Raw genomic sequence first — 20,865 nt, forward strand, 5'->3', positions numbered from 1 at the left:
TTAAAACATACTAAAAATAACAGGATAAATTCCACTCTTGAAATGATCCAGAGGACATTTTCTAATCTGTCTGTCATCAAGGAGCCAGGACATACTCATTTTTCAGTGTAATCAAGAAGAATGAAATTCAGGTCAGAGAAGCAAGAATGGCTTAAATATGTTCTGTGTCCACACATACTACTGTAACTGATTAAAAAAACAAACAAACAACTAAGAAACAAAAACCCACCCACCTCCCCTGCCCACATTCATTCAAGAATTGCCCAGTGTGCGCCTGCTCTGTGTAGCATACCCTGTGTTTATGCCACAACATTTGAAGGCTGTTAGCTAACCTACTGCTTGCTCAAGACTAAGCAATTTGACAAAGCACAACGTCTCACTACATACTTTTCTGTAAGCACATTGTCTCCCAAGAAGCCAGTAATGAAGCAGTGCTTATTCGTTTTAACAGTTTCAGGGCTCTCAGTGAAAAGAGGAATTCCACGGATTGTTTGCTTCCCCCAGCCCTCCTTAGGCACCTTTAGTGGTTCATAAACACTTACAGTACTGAACAAGGGGTTCCTTTAACTTTTGATAGCGAGTTTTCCCTGTGTGGGAACATATTTGAAAATGCTATGCACTGAATCACACAGAGATAACTCAGTAAGGAGCATGATGGTGAATTACCGTTGGCAAGCACACGCTCTCCTCTGCACAACAAGGTTATTATTGTATTTATAAAAACTAATAAATGTGGTCTCTAGGTAGTTCCATGAACTCTCTATTAATAAACAGCTGCCCACTAAACTCAACCTGCTTGTCCTTCTAAATTCAGCTCAGCAGACCCAAGAGGGGAGGGGGACTCACTTGGCCCAGAAAGGAAACCTGGTTTGGCTGCTGAAACTAAAAGAAACCAATGAGTAAATACGTGGCATTGAATTTCCATTGTCTCCCCTCTCCCCTCTGGGAACAGCGAGGACTGAGATAACATGCAGCACCTTCCCAGGTCTGAAAACGCCATTTGTGCGAATGTAGGCTATCATGGGAAAACAGAAGCGAAGCCAGCACCACCCGATGTCCAGTCTACATATGACTGCATCTGTGTGTCACTTATCTCACTCATGTACTTTCCCTAGCTATATTGATGCTATATGATAGGAGCATCCAATGTTCTCTCTGACTGCATCTTCATTTATGGAACAAGCCTACAGATACCTCTTCATTCAGGCTGCCTAACGTGTGGTGGACAACCCAAAAGAAATCAGATGTGATGACCCGGCCACAATCTGACCCATCCCCAGGTTCAGTTTTGGTCTCAGAACTTTCAATCATGACTATATAATTTCTCCTTGGGAAAAAAATTCTTAGCAACCAAGGTAATTCCACAGCAAGCCTAGTCTCCCTACATAACGTACTACAATTGCTAATCCATACCAAAAATGGGTTTCAGAGGGACACTGATACCTACATCTGGATAGTATTCCACGTTGGGTACTAAGTGCTGAATAAGTGCCTCCAGAGATCCAGAAAGGAGGTTGTTGTCATGGTAACACAAGCCTCCGCAGCTGTCCTCTGCAGACTGGTAGAGGTTTCGGTTGTAACCACTGCTGTCAAACATTGCTGAAAAGGGAGGTGTCTGAGGCATACTTTCCTAAAAGAAATTAAAAAAACAAAAAACGAGAAAACACAGTCATCAGTGACATGTGACATGCAAAGTAGGATGTCATCAGTAATTCTTAACAAAAGTGGGAGACAGGCAACTTATGAGAATAGTCATGACATACTGTCAGAACAGGAAAAGCCAAACAGCTCTGAGTTCACGTGTATACGTGCATCCAGCCAAATATCACAAAATGCTTGGATGCGGTCTGGACTGTAATCCACAGTGTCCTTTTCACAGTACTCCTTTACAGTCACTTGTGAACAGGTGTGCAGGAACCTGGCTCCAGTTGCTTAACCTCATCGAGTCAAGGATTTTCAAGTCAAGACGTCACTGGGATGAATTAGATAAGCCTTAAGGAAACTCTGACAGCCACTGGAACAGCACCAAAGCTAAAGTCTAAAAGATCATCATTTGCGAGAGACCTGAAATACAGTGCACAGTTTGTGCCTTTGCCTGTGTGTCTGGCATGTGTGTTCACGTCATGATGGCTCCCTAGCCTGTTATTTGATCTTTGCTCCTCTCATCAAATCTTAGGTTGGGATGCTGTGTGTGTACCCTGTGCAAAGCCCACAGGCAGGCTGAGAAGGCACTTGATATTTAGGAACAAGGAGTACTGACTGCCTCAGCCTCGGTAAGTTGCTCTTGTCCATCTGTGTGTTCTGCCACTCAAAAAGCCCCTGACAGACGATGTTCAGTGCAGGCCAGAGGCCATTAGGTTATTACGTGAACTCCTGGAGATCTGGGGCAGGGTCCTGAGAGTGGACTCAGATTTCTCACTGGGTGTTTGGACATTGGAGGCAGCGAGGACTTATGGAGTCTGGGGGTTCCGAGCTATGGGAAAGTCAAAAGCAATGCCCAGGACTGACCTGGAGTGAAACACTACACACTATGCCCAGGACTGACAGGGAGGGAGAGGCTGTGGAGGTTGCAGGAGGACACAACCTGGGCTAATCCTTCTTTTCAAGATGCTGAAAGGAACTTGCCTCTAAATGAGGGGGTTGATCTCAGCTCTCCAGCAGCATCTGCTCCACCTAAAGGGATGGGGTGGGGTGGGGCTAATAACCTCATAACAAGGTGGTGTGCATGACTTTGGAAGGAGGTATCCAGGGATAGGGTGTCAGAACAAAGAATCTATAATGCCAACGTGGCAAATGAAAACAGCATTCAGGAATAAAGTATCAAGAAAGATGGTGGCAGACGCCTTTAATCTCAGCACTCTGGAGGCAGAGGCAGGCGGATCTCCATGACTTCAATACTAGCCTGGTCTACATAGTGAGTTCCAGGATATCCAGGGCTGTGTAGAGACCTCGTCTCAAAAAGAAAGAAATAGAGAAAAACAACTTCATATTGTGACCTCTTTCCAACCAAAAATCAGTGCAGAGAGAGAATTTCAAAAAGTTCCATAAAAGAACAAAACTTCTAGAAATGGGAAGAAAGTGTTCCTTTGGGAACTGCTTCACTGGGATTTTCAGCACCTGGACCCCTGAGCATTTATGCCTCGGTTACAAGGGACATGTAACATGCAAAGGTCACAGACTAGACCATCAAGTGACTAGATGGGTGGTTAAAATAATCAGACAACCACTTAGATGACCTGACATGTAGAAACAGTAAGTAAACTAAAAGCAAAACAAAAACAAAAATTACTGTGTTATTGTCTTTTATGGTGTAGACAGAAGTGAATCTCCTTTTCAAATTGCCACTTTTCATGAATATAATTCAAGTATGATTCACTTGTTACAAATTGTTGGTCCCTGATGAGACCAACAATTGTTCTCAGAAGCCAGGACCAACCTAACACTCAGACCAGGGCCTGAGATGCCAGGCTCTCATCTGAGCTACTTCTTACAGCCCCAAAGGAAAAGGAACCCTGTCTAGATTTGGTTGTCGGGATCTTAGAACAGCTTTTAGTGGTGGTGGCCACACAGCATCCTTCACAGCTGGAATGAAGAATGAGATGACTCCCAGAGATTGGAAGATTCTCCACCCAGAACCATGAATTTTCCTTGACATCACTACTCAATTGTCACTGAACTCAATCTACTCAAGTGTCTTTGGGAGATGGTTGGCCAGGACTCGAGAACTCAAGATAGATAGATGATGGATGGATGGATGGATGGATGGATGGATGGATGGATGGATAGATAGATACACATAGATGATAAACATCCAAAAAGGCCACAGAAACTGTTTCACGAGGTAGAAACTAGATTCCATTACAAACTACAATCAATTAGAAGTAATAGGTCAAGAGGACCAAGGATGGCCTGGAGGACTAGAGGGACTGGAACTCAGTGGTAAAGTTTGTCCTGAGTGATTAGGACTGACTGAAATGAGCCTTAAAACATGGGCCATTTGCCCTCATAGTCAGATCCAAACTCCTCTTTCTATAAATGTGGGACCTGGGGTTCAGGAAAGTAACTGGGGTGACCAGGCTAATGTAAGCACAGCAATGTGACTGCAGTACAAAGTGGATCTCTGAGGATCTTATACCCCAGTGTCTGGGGCCTGTCAGCAGCAAACAGCTTACTGGATAGTCACAGATCACCCCAGTTCCCTTTCAAGGGCTCATCCCCAAAGCTACAAGTATTTGTCACTCTTATTTATTCTCCTGTAAAGTGAATAAGTACTTGGATTCCACCCTCACTCCCTGTCCCCCAGATTCAGACTCGGTGCTTTGGCTCAGCAAAGAACTCACTGTTCTTGCACAGGACCTGGGTTCAGTTCATAGCACCCACATGGCGGCTCACAATAGTCTGTAACTCCAGTTAAGGGGAACCCCAAAACGTACTTCTGCCCTCTGTAAACTCCTGTAAGTATGTGCTGCACTCATGCAGGTACACACACATACACACACACACACATACACACACACACACACACACACACACACACACATACAATTTGTCTGTATTTATATCCTGTCTGCTTGGCAAAGTTCTTAGAACACTATTTGTAGAGTGTAGAAAAAGTGTTTTGGGATCATATCAACTCTCTCTGATCACAACAACAGCACTCATAAAATGCCCCCCCCAGGCTCCTCAAGAAAATCTTGTAACTAGAGATGACACCCTCACTGAGGTAAGTAAATCGGTACTGTAGCTTATTACACCTAAAACATTAATTGAAAGACAGTGTGGCACTGGTGGTTACTTGTCTTCAAACTGATCCAAAGACCCGTTGCTAACACACTCAGCAGTCAACTGCTGAGAGTCAATCAGCAACGGGCAGATGTCTTCCTCGACTTGTGCCCAGAACCGCACCTCTGCTGTCTACAAGTCCCATGCTCCTCATGAGTTGCCCTTCTTCTCACTATGGTCTCTCAGATACTACGTTCCACAGACTTCATTTTCCAAATTCGCCACCAAGTTGTCTCTCTGGAGACCACAGTGTTCTGGGCTCTGAGAACCCCACTGGCTTCTCTTGCTCTACTTTCTGACCACAGATGCCTTTCTGGATTACCATGCAGTAATTCTTGTCATTCTTCTTTATCCACTTGTTTTGTCTCCCCCTCCCCATGCCTGGGATTACAGATAAAGTGACAGGCAGAGTAGGACTTCAAAATTAGGTATCCAGACCCCAGGTACAAATTTTATTATATTACTTATATTATGTTGAAAATGGTCTTTGAACTTCTAATATTTAACCATAAGATGAAAATCCCAACATTTTGTCCTAAATTGTATGCTATAAGAATGGTTTACATGGTATACATGTTCTGTATAGATTCTTATTGCTAATTAATTAATATTAAAACCACGAGTTACTCTTATTAAAAAAACCTCACTGTCAATGGTAATAGCTAAGTTACTGACTTTAATACTGAACACATAGTTACATCTGAACAGAAGGTTCAGATGTTCTAATATGTGCTTCAGAAAGCACGCTCTCTTTACAACTGAGAGGCATAGGAACCAGAATAAAGAGGTTCCGCTGACGGTTAAGCGGCATACGAAATAACACAGCATTGTACAGTAGATCGCTCAATCCGTATCCAGGGCTCAGTGAAATGCAGAGGTATTTTCTTGTATTTACTTACAGATTACCAGCAGAGGAAAATTTTAATGAGCCAAATGACAACAGGAAGATTAAGGGACATGGTGTCCATCACTCATCCTAGACAATCTCTGGCTAGCAGCCAGTCTGGGAGGTTTCTGCAGTTAGGATTTGTTCAGTAGCACTCAAAGTCCACGTCAAGGTCTTTCTCTCTACTAGATTTAGTTCTAGTAGAATTGGAAAGTGAGGCCCAGAAGATGAAATAGGACAGTAAATTGTTAACAAAGTAAACTCAATATCAAACGTACTAGACACAAGTCAGAACCTTACTAAACCCTGGGCTCCACTATCTCCAGGAACTGTTTGCCGATGATTCCTCAAGGGAGGCCCAGGCAAGAAGCTGCTCTTACCCCCTAGTACCCATCCATCTTTGCACCTCATTGTAGTTCTGATGCCTTCACTGTACAGTTCTCATGACTAATAAATAGGTTCTGGCATCGGGGTCCCTGTACTTTTAATTTGCTCCTTCCCATACTTTCCAAAGTAAAACGTGCCCCTCCACTGACCACCCTTTTTCTCTTAAGCAACATCTGTCCTGTCCAGTAAACCAACAAGTGGGGACCTGCTAAACAAACACCTTGTTTAGGAAACTGATGGCAGTCAGTTAAATCCTGGCTTGATTTATACGTAATAAACATAAAAATAGTTAATTCCCTTGAAAAAGAGATGTGGATGAGATACATGAAAAACCTGTTGACTATTCAAATTACTACTCAACATACATTGCAGACTGTAAAATAATTCTCACCTTGAAGAGCTTCATTTCTAAATTGTTTGCTTGAAATTCAAGGTACATTTGAGTCAGCACAGATCTTTTTTTTTAATTATTTATTTATTACATACACAGTATTTTGCTGGCATGTCAGAAGAGGGAACCAGATTTCATTATAGATGGTTGCAAGCCACCATGTGGTTGCTGGAATTTGAACTCAGGACCTTTGGAAGAGCAAGCAGTGCTCTTAACCACTGAGCCATCTCTCCAGACCCCAGCACAGATCTTTTTAAAGGAATTTCCCACCTCTGCCACTGTGCCCACATAAATACATTGACATGTCTGCACACACATTACTGGAGTTACTGTCCAGTACAGGGAGCTGGCCTAGCACAGAACCTAGATGTCGTGTCTACTCCAAAGCAAGAGAGTAGGGTGGATCCACAGAGAGCCTTCCTCCAAGATATTCAGGATTCAGGACAAGTTCCTTATAAAGCAAGTGTGTGTGTGTGTGTGTGTGTGTGTGTGTGTGTGTGTGGTGTTAAAAACACAAGAATGATAGGTCTTTTTTTGTTTGTTTTGCTTTGTTTTTCAAGATGAGGTTTCTCTGTGTAACAGTCCTGGTAGTCCTGGAACTCCCTCTGTAGACCAGGCTGGCCTCGAACTCACAAAGACCTTGCCTGCCTCTGCCTCCCAAGTGCTGGGATTAAAGGTGTGCAGGACCACCACCCCAGCCAAGAATGACAGGTCTTAAAGTTTCTAAAATAGGCTCTCTGCTCCCAGTGGGGCATTGCTCTGAGTAGAAGGCATAGTAGGACAACAGGAAATAGATTTTTATTTTATAAAACAACAAACTAGGGTAAAGGAAAAATATCTTTTCAGATACCAAAATTACCCCCACAGGTTATAAATTATGCTGGAAATTTTTCCAATAGGAGAAAGACACACCCAATCTAAGCAGAGAAGATGAATATTCCCTCTTAAAATTGACTTGGAAAGCGAAGTCAGTTGACAGACAGACATCTTATAGGGGCTGCTAATTTGGGCACAAACATAGATCATGTTCTTCCAAAGACCCTGAAGAAGTCCAGCCTGACACTGATCCCGAGGCAAGGGGACAGGCTGCCGTTGATTTACAGGATGAATGGCTCTGAAAGGCATGCCTAATGGCTTCAGAGCGACCAAAGCTCCAGATGAAAAGCCGCCTTTCCCTCAAGAGCAGATTGTGTCTGAATTAGCGGCCACTTCTGCAGGGTTATTTATGATGAAGCAGGTGCATTGGGGAGGAGGTGGCTTCAGGTGATAACTCAAACTGGGAAAGAGCTTGGGGTGCGGGTGGGTGAGGAACTGCATCAAAAGCCATCCCTCCCTTCTGTGGCAGACACTCTGTCAACCTATACTTGAACAGCGGGTCAGAGCCTCCTTCATTCTCCAAAGAAAATAGAAATGCACAGGTCAGAGAACCCCCCCATTCTATGTCACAACAGGGCACAGTGTTTATAAACCCAATGGCTCTACACTAATTACAGTGTTTTAGCATCATTTAAATACTAGACAAGTGTCCCATTAAAAAAAATAATAATGAGTAGGCAAAGATCTCCTTATCTCAGCTGAACCTTGAAAGGTATTGGTTGAGTGGGATGAGCTTTTGTTTAGAACCTGGAATTTGACCTTTCTCAGCTCCTGTCAAGACTCTGAAGGAACTTCGCCCTTCAGGATATGCACAACAAACAACTCTTCCTTTGCTCAGCTGACACTGCAGACAGGTAAAAGTTCCTAAGCATCCTTCTAGCTGATGCCCTAGACTGACTGCTGACTTTGAGTGACACCAGAGTCACTGAAGGCCCAGGTGACCAGAGGTCTGAGCCCAGGTGAAATGCCAAAATGAGTCTCTGCCACTATCTGAAGGTGGCTGATTCTAAGCTCAGCAATGCTGAGATGATTACCTTCTCATTTCCTCCTCAGACTGGGGAGCCCTTTTAGCAGAGAGAAACCTCAGAGAGCATCTGTGAAACCTGGGACATTGCATCCCCACTAAAGAAGGTGCCCAGCTGATAGAAAGTTAAGATGGTACCCAGACAGGGGTAGAAAGCCAGAATACATGTAATCAATTCCACAATGTGCAGCGTTTAGAACTGAATCCAAATGCTTGCAGGCTTCCTAGTTAAGCGAGAAAAAGGATCACTTATTTAAATTTTTGCTTTTATTAATATGTATATGGGGGTGGTACTTGAAGAGGCCAGAAGAGGGCATCAAATCCCCTAGAACTGGAATTCTAGGTGTCTGTGTGTCAACATGGGTGCTGGGAACTGAACCTATATTCCCTCTGCAAATATGTTGCTTGTTTTCCAGATTTAAGTTGTTATGTGGCACCCCCTACACAAATCAATTTACATTCTGCTGTATCAGTCTTGTACTAACTAGAAATTTGTGTTACTAACCCCTAATTGGTGAAGGAGAAGAATTCTGACTCAACTAGTTACGATTTGTGATCTTTTGTCTGGGGCAGTGGCAGCAGCTTAGTAAAGCACAAAAGGAAATTTTGAAACATGGCAACTATGAATAGATCTGGAGTGTCACTGAAAATGTGTGCGTGTGTGCGTGCGTGCGTGCATGCGTGCGTGCGTGCGTGCGTGCGTGTGTGTGTGTGTGTGTGTGTGTGTGTATGTAGGAAGGAAAGCTAGGCCATGCTGACATTCTTCGTTTAAAAGCCTTTATCATCTACAGCATCCTTGCAGTTCTCAATCGTAGCAGTAGGTGGCGCCTGGTTCCCTCTCTTTGAGAGAGCAAATGCTTTCCAGCACTAAAAGCTGGCGCTGGTTTAGAAAAAGAAGAGAAGGGCAGCTACATTACTGGGGGGAATGTGGAGATCTTAGCATATTATTGAGCTCGGGGAGGGGCACTGCCCATGCTGTGCAAGTGAGACATAAACTAGCTGACAGTGCCCAATAGCTCTATTTCCTGATGTCTCAGATGCTCATCCACAATGAGAATCAGTTATTTCCATAGTCCTAGAACAATAAAACTCATCCCCCTAATCATCAACACCTAATCAACACTATGGTTTTCTTTCAATTCCTGTCCTTTAGATAAATAGAAAAAGTCTATAAAGTACTTTTATTTTTATACGACTAAATTTTTTGTGCCAAATTTTCATATTAGGGTTCCCTAACACAATTTAAATCAATTGGATCATTTCTGGGTATATCTTTACCTTAAGAGAAAAAAATAAATACATAAACCTATGAAAATTCACCAGTAAAAGAGAAATTGACATTGAGTTGACAAGAATGATGACTTAGTAAGCCAATAAAATTTTTCTGGCCCTTTATTGATGATTAGTGATCTTTAGTGTTCTCACAATAAAGAAGAAAAAAGGAAAAGGCAATCAAGAAAATTCTAAATTTTAACTAAATTAATCAAATGGTGAATGTTCCTCATCCCTTTTCAATTCCATGTGCTCAGAAAACACCTGCACATCTAACAGACTGCCTTCATCCCAGCCCGGACCACTCTAACACAGATGAAGGACACAGCATCAAAATAAACCAGCTGCGACAGAGACACAAAGGCACCACAAGCCATCCCCTCTGGCTTCCTATGTCCATTCCACAAATATTACAGCAACAGAAAGAAGGTGTGGGTCTTGTAGGGCTCCCCATCTGCCCAAACCCATCTCCAGGGCAGAGATCTGCTAAGCTACAACTGCCATTTTAGAATAAGCAATGCTTGTACAGGTCTAATTTGTATAGGGTTAACTGATGAACCAATAAAAAGATAGGACAGCTGTCCACAGTTTGTTACATAGTTCTGGAAAAATGAAAGGAGCAGAGACAGATAAACTTAAATTTAATTACTAAAATCCTCAAGCCCTCAATATTCCAATTAGCCAGTTTTAAGAATTCAAAAAACCTTCTTAAAACTTCCTTGTTTATTTTCTAATTATATCCATCCTCAGAATTAAGACTCCCTTTAACACTTGCTTGGGATTCCTGATTCTCCCAGGCATGGCCTAGAAGCTTTCTTTCCCTATCTCCTTTCCAAGTGTTCTCCTTGGAGGTCATCCAGATATCCCAAGTTCAGTCTTCTGGGTAGCCTTTGGGACTGAACAGGCTGGTCCCGTGGTTTTCTGTACTATACGGGGCATCCCACCTAGTCTGTGTAGTTCCTCTTGGCCTACATCTTCCTCTCTGTTTTCTTGCCCATTCTCTTTCCTTTAGATGAATGGTATTTAACTGGTTCAGTTTGGCCTGTTGTACCTATTAAAATGGTGAGGTTAATGTTAGATTGTAAGAATGAGATGGTAGTAACAGTATAAAGAACACTTAGCAATATTTAGTTACATATACCTAAAATAGATTAGATTAGATGCTAAGGTTAGGAAAAAGACAAGTCAGATACATTCTGATGATTTTCTTTTGCACCAGGCCAGGCACAAAGTGTGGTAGCACACACATGCTAAGGAGCAAAGCTGAAATCAATTCTAAGAACCGAATGTGCCCCAAGTCCAAGACCAGTATTCTTAGTAGCCAGAAGAGCTGGCACCTCTAGGAAAACAAAGGATTGACTGACACAGGATGAGGTTATCTGTCACACTTGCCAGCAAATCTGCTTGAAAGGGATAAAGCAGCCAGCACTGTTTGTAAACGCTGACTTCTGTCAAAAAGTGCCTGGGTCCTCGGTCACTCAAATACTGCTCCCTGCCCCAAATAAAACTGTCACTAATGAATAATAGTATTTAACTGGCTGCCATTTTTCTTCTATACATCAACAGCCAAAAAAAATTTTATTCCTTAAAAACAAAACAACAACAACAAAAACACAATTCTCCTTGTGCTCTGAATGTCACATTACCAGTTAATTCCTCCCAAATCTTCAAATCAGCTACACACTATCTTGGTTTTTAAACCCCCTTGTTTAATCTCCTTTGCACAGGCTTAAGCACGCTGGTCACAACTATGCTTAGATTAAGGCATGATCATCACGGTCATCGCATGCCAGGTTCCAGTTACTGTGCTCACAAGGGAAGAGAAATTATTCACCCATCTAAGTCTGACTGTGCCAGACATCAGCCAAGAGCTCCATACCCCATCCCTAGACTCTTCTCCCTTTATCCTCCCTGTGAGACACCATCAGGGCTAAATATAGATCTACGCACACCAGCAGTTCCTGACCATTGTCACATGGCACTGCTGACGAAGGACTCCTAGGAGACGCGTTCACCCAAACATACATACACAAGTATGTGTGCATATTTGTTCATATGCACCAGACCCCGCGAATTCATCTGCAAAGTGGAACATTTACATGCACAGGAGAAAACTGCAGCCTAGGTGCTGTTCCGGCGCTATTTACCGCACAGTTCCACCCCCCTCTCCCCGCACTGTCAGTGGGCTTTACCTGAACTGCACCAATTTGGATGGGGTAAGGTGGAAAGCAATAGTCAAATCACACACACACACACACACACACACACACACACACACACACACACACACACACACACACACATACACAGGCGCGCACACCTCTGTTTCCCATTTGCCCTTCTCTCCTGTACAGTCCAGAAGTTGTTCTCGGGGCTCTCCAGTAGAGAGGAGCCTCCGTCACGCTGTCAGCCCAGGAAGCTTCCAGGTAACCCAAGCCATGTTAGTATCACCCGGACTGGTGTCCGAAGGCAAACTCACCTGGATCCAAAAGCAAAACAAAACAAAATAAAAACCAGGCTACTTGTTCAAGTTTGCCTAAGAGCCAGGGAAACACAAGACTACTTTTTCCCTAAGAGTCAGATTGCAACAAAAATAAACAACAGCGGATACACTCACAAACACCCCAGGGAACTAGCCAGAAAGTATATGGGAACAACCTAGGTGTGCACAGGACGGTTAAGAAGGAAAGCAAAAAGAATGAATGTGACTCCAATTCACACAAACGCTCAAGATCTAACAAGATCTCCAAATAGAAGGCCTGGCTGGGCACTGGGGCGAGACGCAGCGTTGCATCCAAGGATCTCCGCGTCCCCGGCGCTCAGCCCCGCACCTGTTGGGACCACGGCAGCCCCTAGCACAAGCGGGCGCGGGAACTCCTAGGTCCCGGGTTCCGTGGGCTTTCGATAGCTGGGGACCTCGAGCCACGCCGGGACGCACTGGGCAGCTGGCTCAGTCCTGGAGCAGCATCCACTCTGACCCGGGGCTCCGTGCTGCTCGCTCCCTCCATCCCGCCCCGGAGCACCTACCCGCACACGGCTCCGGGCCTTCGCCTCCTGGCTTCTGTACCGCGGCGCCCCCAAAGGCGAGCTCAGGACCAGGAAGCAGCGAACGCAGGAAGAAAGGAAAAAACCCGCCGATCCAGTCGGGGTCCTTGTTTATACTGAAACTCCCGGCCGGAGCAGCGCACACCCCCTAGCTCCTGAGTGCCCGCCTCCTGCCGCCTCCGGCCACGGCCCCGCCTCTGGCCACGCCCATCCAGGCTGTCCAATCGTGGCGCGGCTCTCCGCCCACGCCGCCCTGCGGCGGGCGCTCGGGGACTTGCCGGGGCCCCCGCGGGTTGGGACTCCCGTGACGACGCTGTGGCCGTACCCGCCCACGCCGCAGAGGCTGGCTTGCTGGCGCAGCGGGTCTCAGCAGCCGGGGCTGGGCCCACTCCGGCGTGCGTTTCCTCCTTCGTGCCGCTGCCCGCGGCTGTTTGTGCAGTCATGTGTCCCCGAGTGAGTGTGTATTCATTTGCCTGTGTGCTTTACCTGTAAATACCGGCTCGACTCGTTGTACAGTATCTATTATCATAATTATGAGCTGAAGGTTACTGTCCGTGTAACTTTTGGAGGAGATCCGGGAGGAACCACCAAGAACTTGCTGAGAGCTGGGTATTGTGCAAATCGCTGGGGGCACCCTGGTGGCCTCCACCTGCTGGTCCCAGATCGGTGAGGCTTAGTGGCTACTGATGGGCAAACGCTAAGGAAACTGTCACTCACTCGAAATGCAAAATTACATGTTGTGAACTTTAGCGAAGGAAAGGAATCTCGAGGCCAGTTTTCGGTGAAGGTTGTGCTATCATTGTAACTACATACTTAATGCTGCCATTGGATACCTGAATAACTGTTTTAGAAAAAAGGGGTGGGGGAGTAAGAAGTCAGAACTTCCCTTGTACACATAATAGAAACGTAAGGGAAGAAGTGGAAAAAGGAGACCCATGAGGGAAGGGAGTTGTATAATACCTGGAGACTTGACAGCCTGTAACCCTTGCTAAGAAAAGAAGGCTTTGTGAGCTTCAGTTCATACATAAACGCTGTTGGACCAGCAACCTATGGGGCTGTAATTGACATTATTACGACGGAGAAACACTGTTTGTCCTTTCTTAAGGTCCCTTCCTCTCTCCTTCCTGGGGTGGGAGGAGTCACCTTGACCCAATGTTCATCAGTTGTCCTTTGACTGGAGAATCATTAGCAGACTCCCTGTCACTCATGCCTCCTAGTTCTTTCTCTATCCTACACACTCCTTCTATACCCAGATGTCCCTGGAACAGCAATTTATTCTCAAAAATCTGAGCCGTTTTTACTTAACTCTGCTGTCTCTGCGCTGTGAAGAATGGGTTCAAACAAACGAGCAATATTTCAGACCCTATAATCGTGGCTGAGCTTTCCATCCTGTGTTTGTTACCAAGCAGACCATAGGACACAGGGCAAATTACACTCTTCCTGGTTCTATTTCAAGACACTTAGAGGGCTGGGATAAGCTAGGATTTCTTAATGGCACTACCAGATAAACCCTTTGTAACCCCTGAATACTCTCGCAAGCCTAGAAGAAGACTGCCTTTTTACTTTCTGAAGTCTCGTCCACTAAACAAAAGATAAAGTTCACTTTAGATTCTAAAAATGTAAAGAGGGTGCCACTATGATATTGATTGTTTTGTTTCCTAAGCCAATGGGTGGGTGGATGGCCGGCCGGCTGGCTGGATGGATGGATGGATGGATGGATGGATGGATGGATGGATGGATGGATGGATTGGTGTCTAGCACATGGTAAGAACACAGCATGTAATTCTGTACCAGTTGTGTCTTCCTGGTCTTTTGACTCATTGCATCAACTTGTATCCTCATGAAGAATGTCGGAGGGCTGGAGAGATGACTCAGAAGGTAAAGGTGTTTGCTACCAAACCTGACCACCTGAATTTGATCCCCAGGACTCACATGGTGAAAGGAGAGGACTGACTCCTTCAACTTTACACCACACACACACATACACACACACACACAATTAATATATAATAAAATTGTAAATACTAGTAAACTCAACAATAGAAGTCAAGCTGATACAAATAAAGCCCTGTATAGTAGGATTTCATCTAGTCTGGCAGCCTGTGTTACATTTCCACTCCACAGAGACTATATAGCTATGTAGGAAAGGGTTGCTTTTCCTAGGCCTCCTATACCTAAGGCACACAGAAGAAAGGCAAGTATCATCATGAACGGTGAAGTCCAACTTCCTTGCTTTTTGTCACTTTCATTTCAAGAAAAATCCCAACTTACATCATACTGTATTAGGTATATTTTCAACCCACCTCTTGTGAACAATGATGTTATTGCTGTACTAATCACATGAGTATATTGACCTGTCATTGTGCAATCTCTTTCATTGTTCTTTTCTGCTCACCTTGTGTTTTCTTAAATAATTCACTTCATTTTGTTTATTGCATGTGTGTGTGTGTGTGTGTGTGTGTGTAAGCCAGTGTGTGTTTGTCACAGCATGGGTGTGGACGCCTGAGAACAGCCTTTGGAAGTCAGTTCTGTTCTTCCGCTCCGGATTCCAGGAATGGATCTCAAGTGTCAGGTTCCATAGCAAGTGCTTTCCATGCTGGGCCATCACACTGACCCAAACATACAGGTTTTTAGCTTGCTTCCTTTCTTTCTTCCTTTCTCTCTTTCTTTCTCTTTTCCTTCTTTCTTTCTGTTTGTTTTTGTTCTATTTTTGGGAATTTCACACATAAGTACACTTATATTATTTCCACTCATTCCTCTTCCTCTGCCAACTCCCCCTCTCCCTCTATCCCGCATTCATGATCCTTTCTTCTTTAGTTATTATTGATATGTACACACACAAACACCAAAGAGAGAGAGCGCATGCAACCTGCTGGGTCCAGTTGGTGCCCTTATGTATTCCTGTGTTTACTGTTGACCTGTACGGATTGGGAGGCCTAATTAGAAGCTTTGTCCTTGAAGAAAATGGTTTCTTCCTCCCTCAGCACCCATGGACTTCCCATAGCTTTTCTTCTGGACTGGAGCCTTTGAAATATTCCCCATCCACGATAACACAGCCATTTGCATGGTCTTGTTTGAGTGACCACATTGTTGAGAGGGCATGGCTGTGGCATCCCTGTCATGTCTAGAAGATGCTGTCTCACGGCATTCATCCAGGTCCTCTGTCACTTACAATTTTTCTGTCCCCTCCTCCGCTATCTTCCCTGAGTCTTAGGTGTAAGGATTGTCTTGTACATGTTCCATTTGGGTCTGGGAATCTCATGATCACTTGTTCCTGTATTTTGATCAGTTGAAGAATTCTACAATAGCATTCATATACTGAAAAAAATTCTCTGATGAATGGTGAGAACTTGTAATTATCTATGGGTGTAAGGGTGAGTACTAAGCCTATAGCTGGAAGCAATATTAATTTAGCAAAATGATTGTAATGCAATCTCCTCTAAAGTCTATGGCCTCTCCATAAAAAGGTTCATGGCTGGGTTTACAGCACCAGGCATAAGTCCCTTACTATTGAGAAGCCCTTAAGTCCAATTAAATAACTGCTGGTTACACTCATATCTTAAGTGCCACCATTGCAGAACTGGGCTATCTTTACTGTGGTTCACAGACTTTATGACTGGGTAGTTTTGTGAACAACTTTTTCCCCCTGGTAGCTTCCACAGCACCTTCTGAGGCTATGAGTTGTTACAGTTCTTTAAGGGCTTCGTGTAATTCCTCGGAGTGTTTTTCCATTTTCTCACTAATGTGTTCTCCCAATAAGGTGTGAAACCTGAGCTCCAGCTTGTAAATGAATAGAAACAAAGGCAAAGGTCACATTACTAGTCACCAGTTTAGCCTGGACACTGCCTGTCCTTCCAACTTTTAAACCAAAGAAGGTAAACCCACTCTTTGGAAGGATGTTTTATATGACCTCGCTTATGTGTTGACAAAAGATGATGAGAATTTTGTACACCAAAGCCATGAAGAACCAGCAGATAAAGTGTTGATAAACTGCATCTAATAGTTTCTGAATATTTCTTTGTAGCTTGTGAACCTGAAGTATATCCAAAAATAGTTTCTTGGTGACATACAAATACAATAATTTTGCTTCAACAGGTAAAAAAGAAAAAGAAAAAAACTCTCTGATACCTAAAGTATTTAACAGATGAACCACTCACTCCCTCGTAAAGAAAGAAAAGTCCTTCCCATTTCACAACAAAATGATTTTAAAGAAAGGAAGAGAGTGTAACACCAGCACCTGCACACACCGGAGGAAGAAAGACTGCAATTGTATGGCCAAGATAGTGCCCAGCACCAGGTTCACCTCCTGGTGCCCTTTGACCCTTAACTCTCACTCTCATTGGGTTGCAATGGAAAGATGAGTTACTGTGCCAAGGTCATAGGATAATGAGAGTAGCTTGGCTCCAGGCTTTAGAGAAAATCCATTATTTCCTCCTAGCTTTTTAGAGTTGCTTTCCATCACTTCCCTTTCCTTATTGTCTGAGGACCCACAGCTGAAGGGGAAGGAGGGTGCTTGGCGTGCTTTGGTTCCCTGCCCTCTTCCTGCTTTGACCCAAGGAAAGTCTGCCCATGACCAGTCTAGCTTAGAACATGGCCATGTTGGAATTCCATGGAAATACAATGGTGCATGGTGGTCAGGGGGTCCAAATATTCATATCCCTGGACCACGGAAAGGAGGACAAGGAAGGGGGGATCCGAAACAGTATTTATTTGTGACTCTGACTCCTTGCCCAGTGCCCTCAGTTCTTTGATGACTATAAGATAAGCCTTGTTGTTTGGGAGGCATTTCTGTGATGAGACACATGACCAGATAAGCCTTGGAATGAACCTTTCAACAATTGCCAACATGTGTCAACTTACAAAATTCTTTTCCATCTAATAATTGTTTTAGGGGGAATACTGACTGTGTCTGTGCAAGTCATCCAGTCTAACTGCAGCCATGATAGAAGCTACACAATTTTATTTTCTGGCATCAGTGAGAAGGTCATATCCAGCCTACTAAGACTTCACTCCTAAGTGGGAGGACTTGAAAACAGAAGATAACTCCTGGGAGTTTCTTTCACATATCTTGTTCTATGCTGTTAACACTGCCACTCTTTGTCCAACAGAACTGAAAGTTCCAGGAAGAATGTAACAACTGCATGGGAAATTCTGACATACCCAGCATAGCTTTTCAATTCCTTTAAGGGTGTGTAAAAATTCTAACAATTGCTTTAATGAACATTATTATTTGACTTACTTACCAGCTCATATTTATTCTTAGAAAGTAGTTATGTGTGACACAGATGGTCTTTCTCCTGATATGATAACCAATATAACTTGACATGATCATAAGGTCATGGAGCAATGCATCCCTGTTGATAATGTGATATACAACAGAATACTTTTCTGCACTAACAAAAGAAGTGCCTAATAAATATGGGTCATTTGATGAAAGTATAGCACCATTTTGAACAGGTGTATAACTGTGCATGGATTTGTATAAATAGTCTTCACTGTCTAAATCCTTATAGTGAACAGCAGTTGTACTTCTTTATTTGTGATTTCTGTGTTGGCATGATTTGTCTGTTTTCTTATGAATGAGCTGATTTTTAAATGAATTAAGAATAGGTTGGTTTTCTATTGTTTTATTTTGAGACAGGGTCTGATGTATCATGGACTGCATCAAACTCTCTATTTGGCCAAGAATGACAAGAGAATTTTATATCTGAGATACTTAGCTTTTTATATTAAGCTTTCTTATTTTTCTAGAAGGTCCCTTCAGTTTTAACTTATTATCACTCTATGTCCTAGAACATTGAGGAAGAAGGAAGAAGGGAGAAAATGAATAATAGAATAAGACAATTTTAGAGCTGGGAGGAATATTAATTTTCATCTCTTCTAATCTTTCCTATCCTCATGCTACCAATCAAAGCATCTCTGAGATGAAGAAATTGAGTCCCAGAGAGAATAAATGATCTCTCTAAGGCTAACAAGATAATAGCCAAGTTACACTTGTCCAAGACCCGGAAATAACTCAGGACTTCAAACAGTACCTGATTTGACTTGCTGATTATTATCCCTGTAGGGGCAACTCTGTAGGGCTACCTTTACCTTATAGAAGAATTTGTTATTGACTACTGAGGACAGATAGTCTATACAAAGGACTCCTGATGAAATGACAAAGTAGAATTCTCTAGATCCTGCTAACACAGTGAGATTCTCCAAATGTTGACAGTTCTGGTAATTTCTGATCTTACATAATGTTTAAGGCAATGAAAGAACAAGTTCTTTAGTACCTTTACCAGTAAAGTAATTGTTTTCAGTTAATCTATTAGTCAGTACTCACAAAACTATAGTGGTCAAAAGGCTTCTTCAACTAGCATTTGTTGTTGTTATTATGAAATCACATACCTAAAGAATCATCTCTTTCATAGTCAGATAACCAATCAGAAGATTACACCATTTTAAAATCAATTAGACCAGTGGTTCGAAACCTGGGTGTCAAACAACCCTTTCACAGGGGTCAAATATCAGATATTTACATTCTGATTCATACAAGTAGAAAAATTACAGTTGTTAAATAGCAATGAAAATAATTTCATGGTTGGGGGGTCACCTCAATGTGAAGAATTATATTAAATGGTCACAGCACTAGGAAGGTTGAGAACCACTGGATTAGATAATTGGTGTAAAGCAATGACTTCTAGGTGATTCTGTGAAGTTAAGTCAGTGAAAATACCCAAATATTCATTTGCCATGTGGATAAACATTAGTTTAACTGTATAACCAGTATTCCAACACAATAGATCTAGACACATACACACACTCACACACACATTCATTCACATACACACACATTCACACACATTTACTCACAAACACATTCATATTTACCCACATTCACACACACATTTACACACTCACACACATGCACTTACACGAACAGTTCCTAGACATCACCTGTATTTTACTAGATGGCTGAGGGAATCTCTGTCTCCAGGCCAGCTGAAACTGGACATGGGAGGCCAATGGGGCATTAACTTAATCTATAGCATTCCATTCTTCTCTTTCAGAATGACCTAGCAGGTAAGTAAATACTTAGCATTTTTATTTTGTGACGTCCTTAAAAATGGAAGGATCTATAATAAAAATTGGATTTTCCCCATACAGCTATGTTATATAAACTTAAACTTCTATATTTACTTAAACACAATTTACACTGATGACGTTAAAAATTCCTCTTAACTTTTTTTACTTATGGGTTGATCACATTTATAAAGTTTAAGAACCTATCGGTAGTTCAGGTAATACTATCGGGTCCCACTATGCAAAATGATAATTCATGTGGTATAAGTTTATTAAAGAATATGATGGCCTTCACTTGTTTAGTCCATGAGTCATCTCCCGTGTTTTGGTGTGACTGTGTGGGTTCCACTCTGTGATGGGCACTGTGACACACAGTTAGCACAGGAATGAGCTTGGCTTCTTGACTGAAATCTGCTTCAAAGTCAAGTCTCTCACAATAGCACCATTAACATATGATTAATGCTTCCAAGGCCTGGAATTAACTCGTGATAATTTTAGAATCTGCAATTACCCACACAATTGTCCCTAATTAGCTGTCTCTAAAAGAGTGGTCAAGAATGGGAAGAAAATGGAGGCGACTGTGAATCTGTCTCCCCCAGGGTCCAACAGTGCGTTTTCTTGAGATCTGTTCCAAGAGTGAAAAAGAGGTGTTGGGTGGGAAATGGGATCAACAGACACGGCTGTCCACAGACATAGAGCTTGGAAAGAACTAGAAGAAAGGAGAAGGCAAACAGTTTAAACCAGGCCATGGATGGCTTGTTGATTTACGAGATCATCCAAGGGTTAAAGGAACGAAATCTATGGGAGCCCAAGGCCTTCTCTACAGAGGTATGAATTTAACACCTCTCACAGCAAGAAGTCCATGGCGAGGACAAAACAAAATGTCCCAGTCTAGACAAAAGTCCCACAGAAAAAGAAAACACTTGCCTTATGTCCTGTTTGTTATTTTATAAAAAATCACAACAAATTCCTTTCCTAAATACCCTAGTTAAAAAGTCAAACACCAGCTGGTACAAGTCATAAACCCAAATTTTTCTGATGTCCAAAATACTAACAAGTGCCATTTTCCTCCAAAATACTTGGACTAGGACACAGTGTTTTGAAAACATCTCCAAATAGATGTTTGGTTAGCCC

The 20,865-nt window shown here is 43.0% G+C and overlaps 1 protein-coding gene across 4 annotated transcripts in view; it reads right to left on the reverse strand.

The window, feature by feature from the left end:
- Rasgef1b (RasGEF domain family member 1B) overlaps positions 1-20,865 on the reverse strand; it is a 498,748-nt gene that overhangs the window by 24,283 nt on the left and 453,600 nt on the right. For 3 of the 4 annotated variants that reach the window (XM_040747470.1, XM_040747472.1, XM_040747469.1), the window contains one exon: positions 1,448-1,630. In XM_040747470.1, the coding sequence (XP_040603404.1) occupies positions 1,448-1,630 (183 nt within the window). Of the gene's footprint in view, positions 1-1,447; positions 1,631-12,645; positions 12,803-20,865 lie in introns of those variants that run through there. The other variant, XM_040747473.1, reaches the window with a different exon arrangement.

This window comes from Mesocricetus auratus, unplaced genomic scaffold, assembly GCF_017639785.1.
Source record: "Mesocricetus auratus isolate SY011 unplaced genomic scaffold, BCM_Maur_2.0 Super-Scaffold_100006, whole genome shotgun sequence".
NCBI classification, from domain to species: Eukaryota; Metazoa; Chordata; class Mammalia; order Rodentia; family Cricetidae; genus Mesocricetus; species Mesocricetus auratus.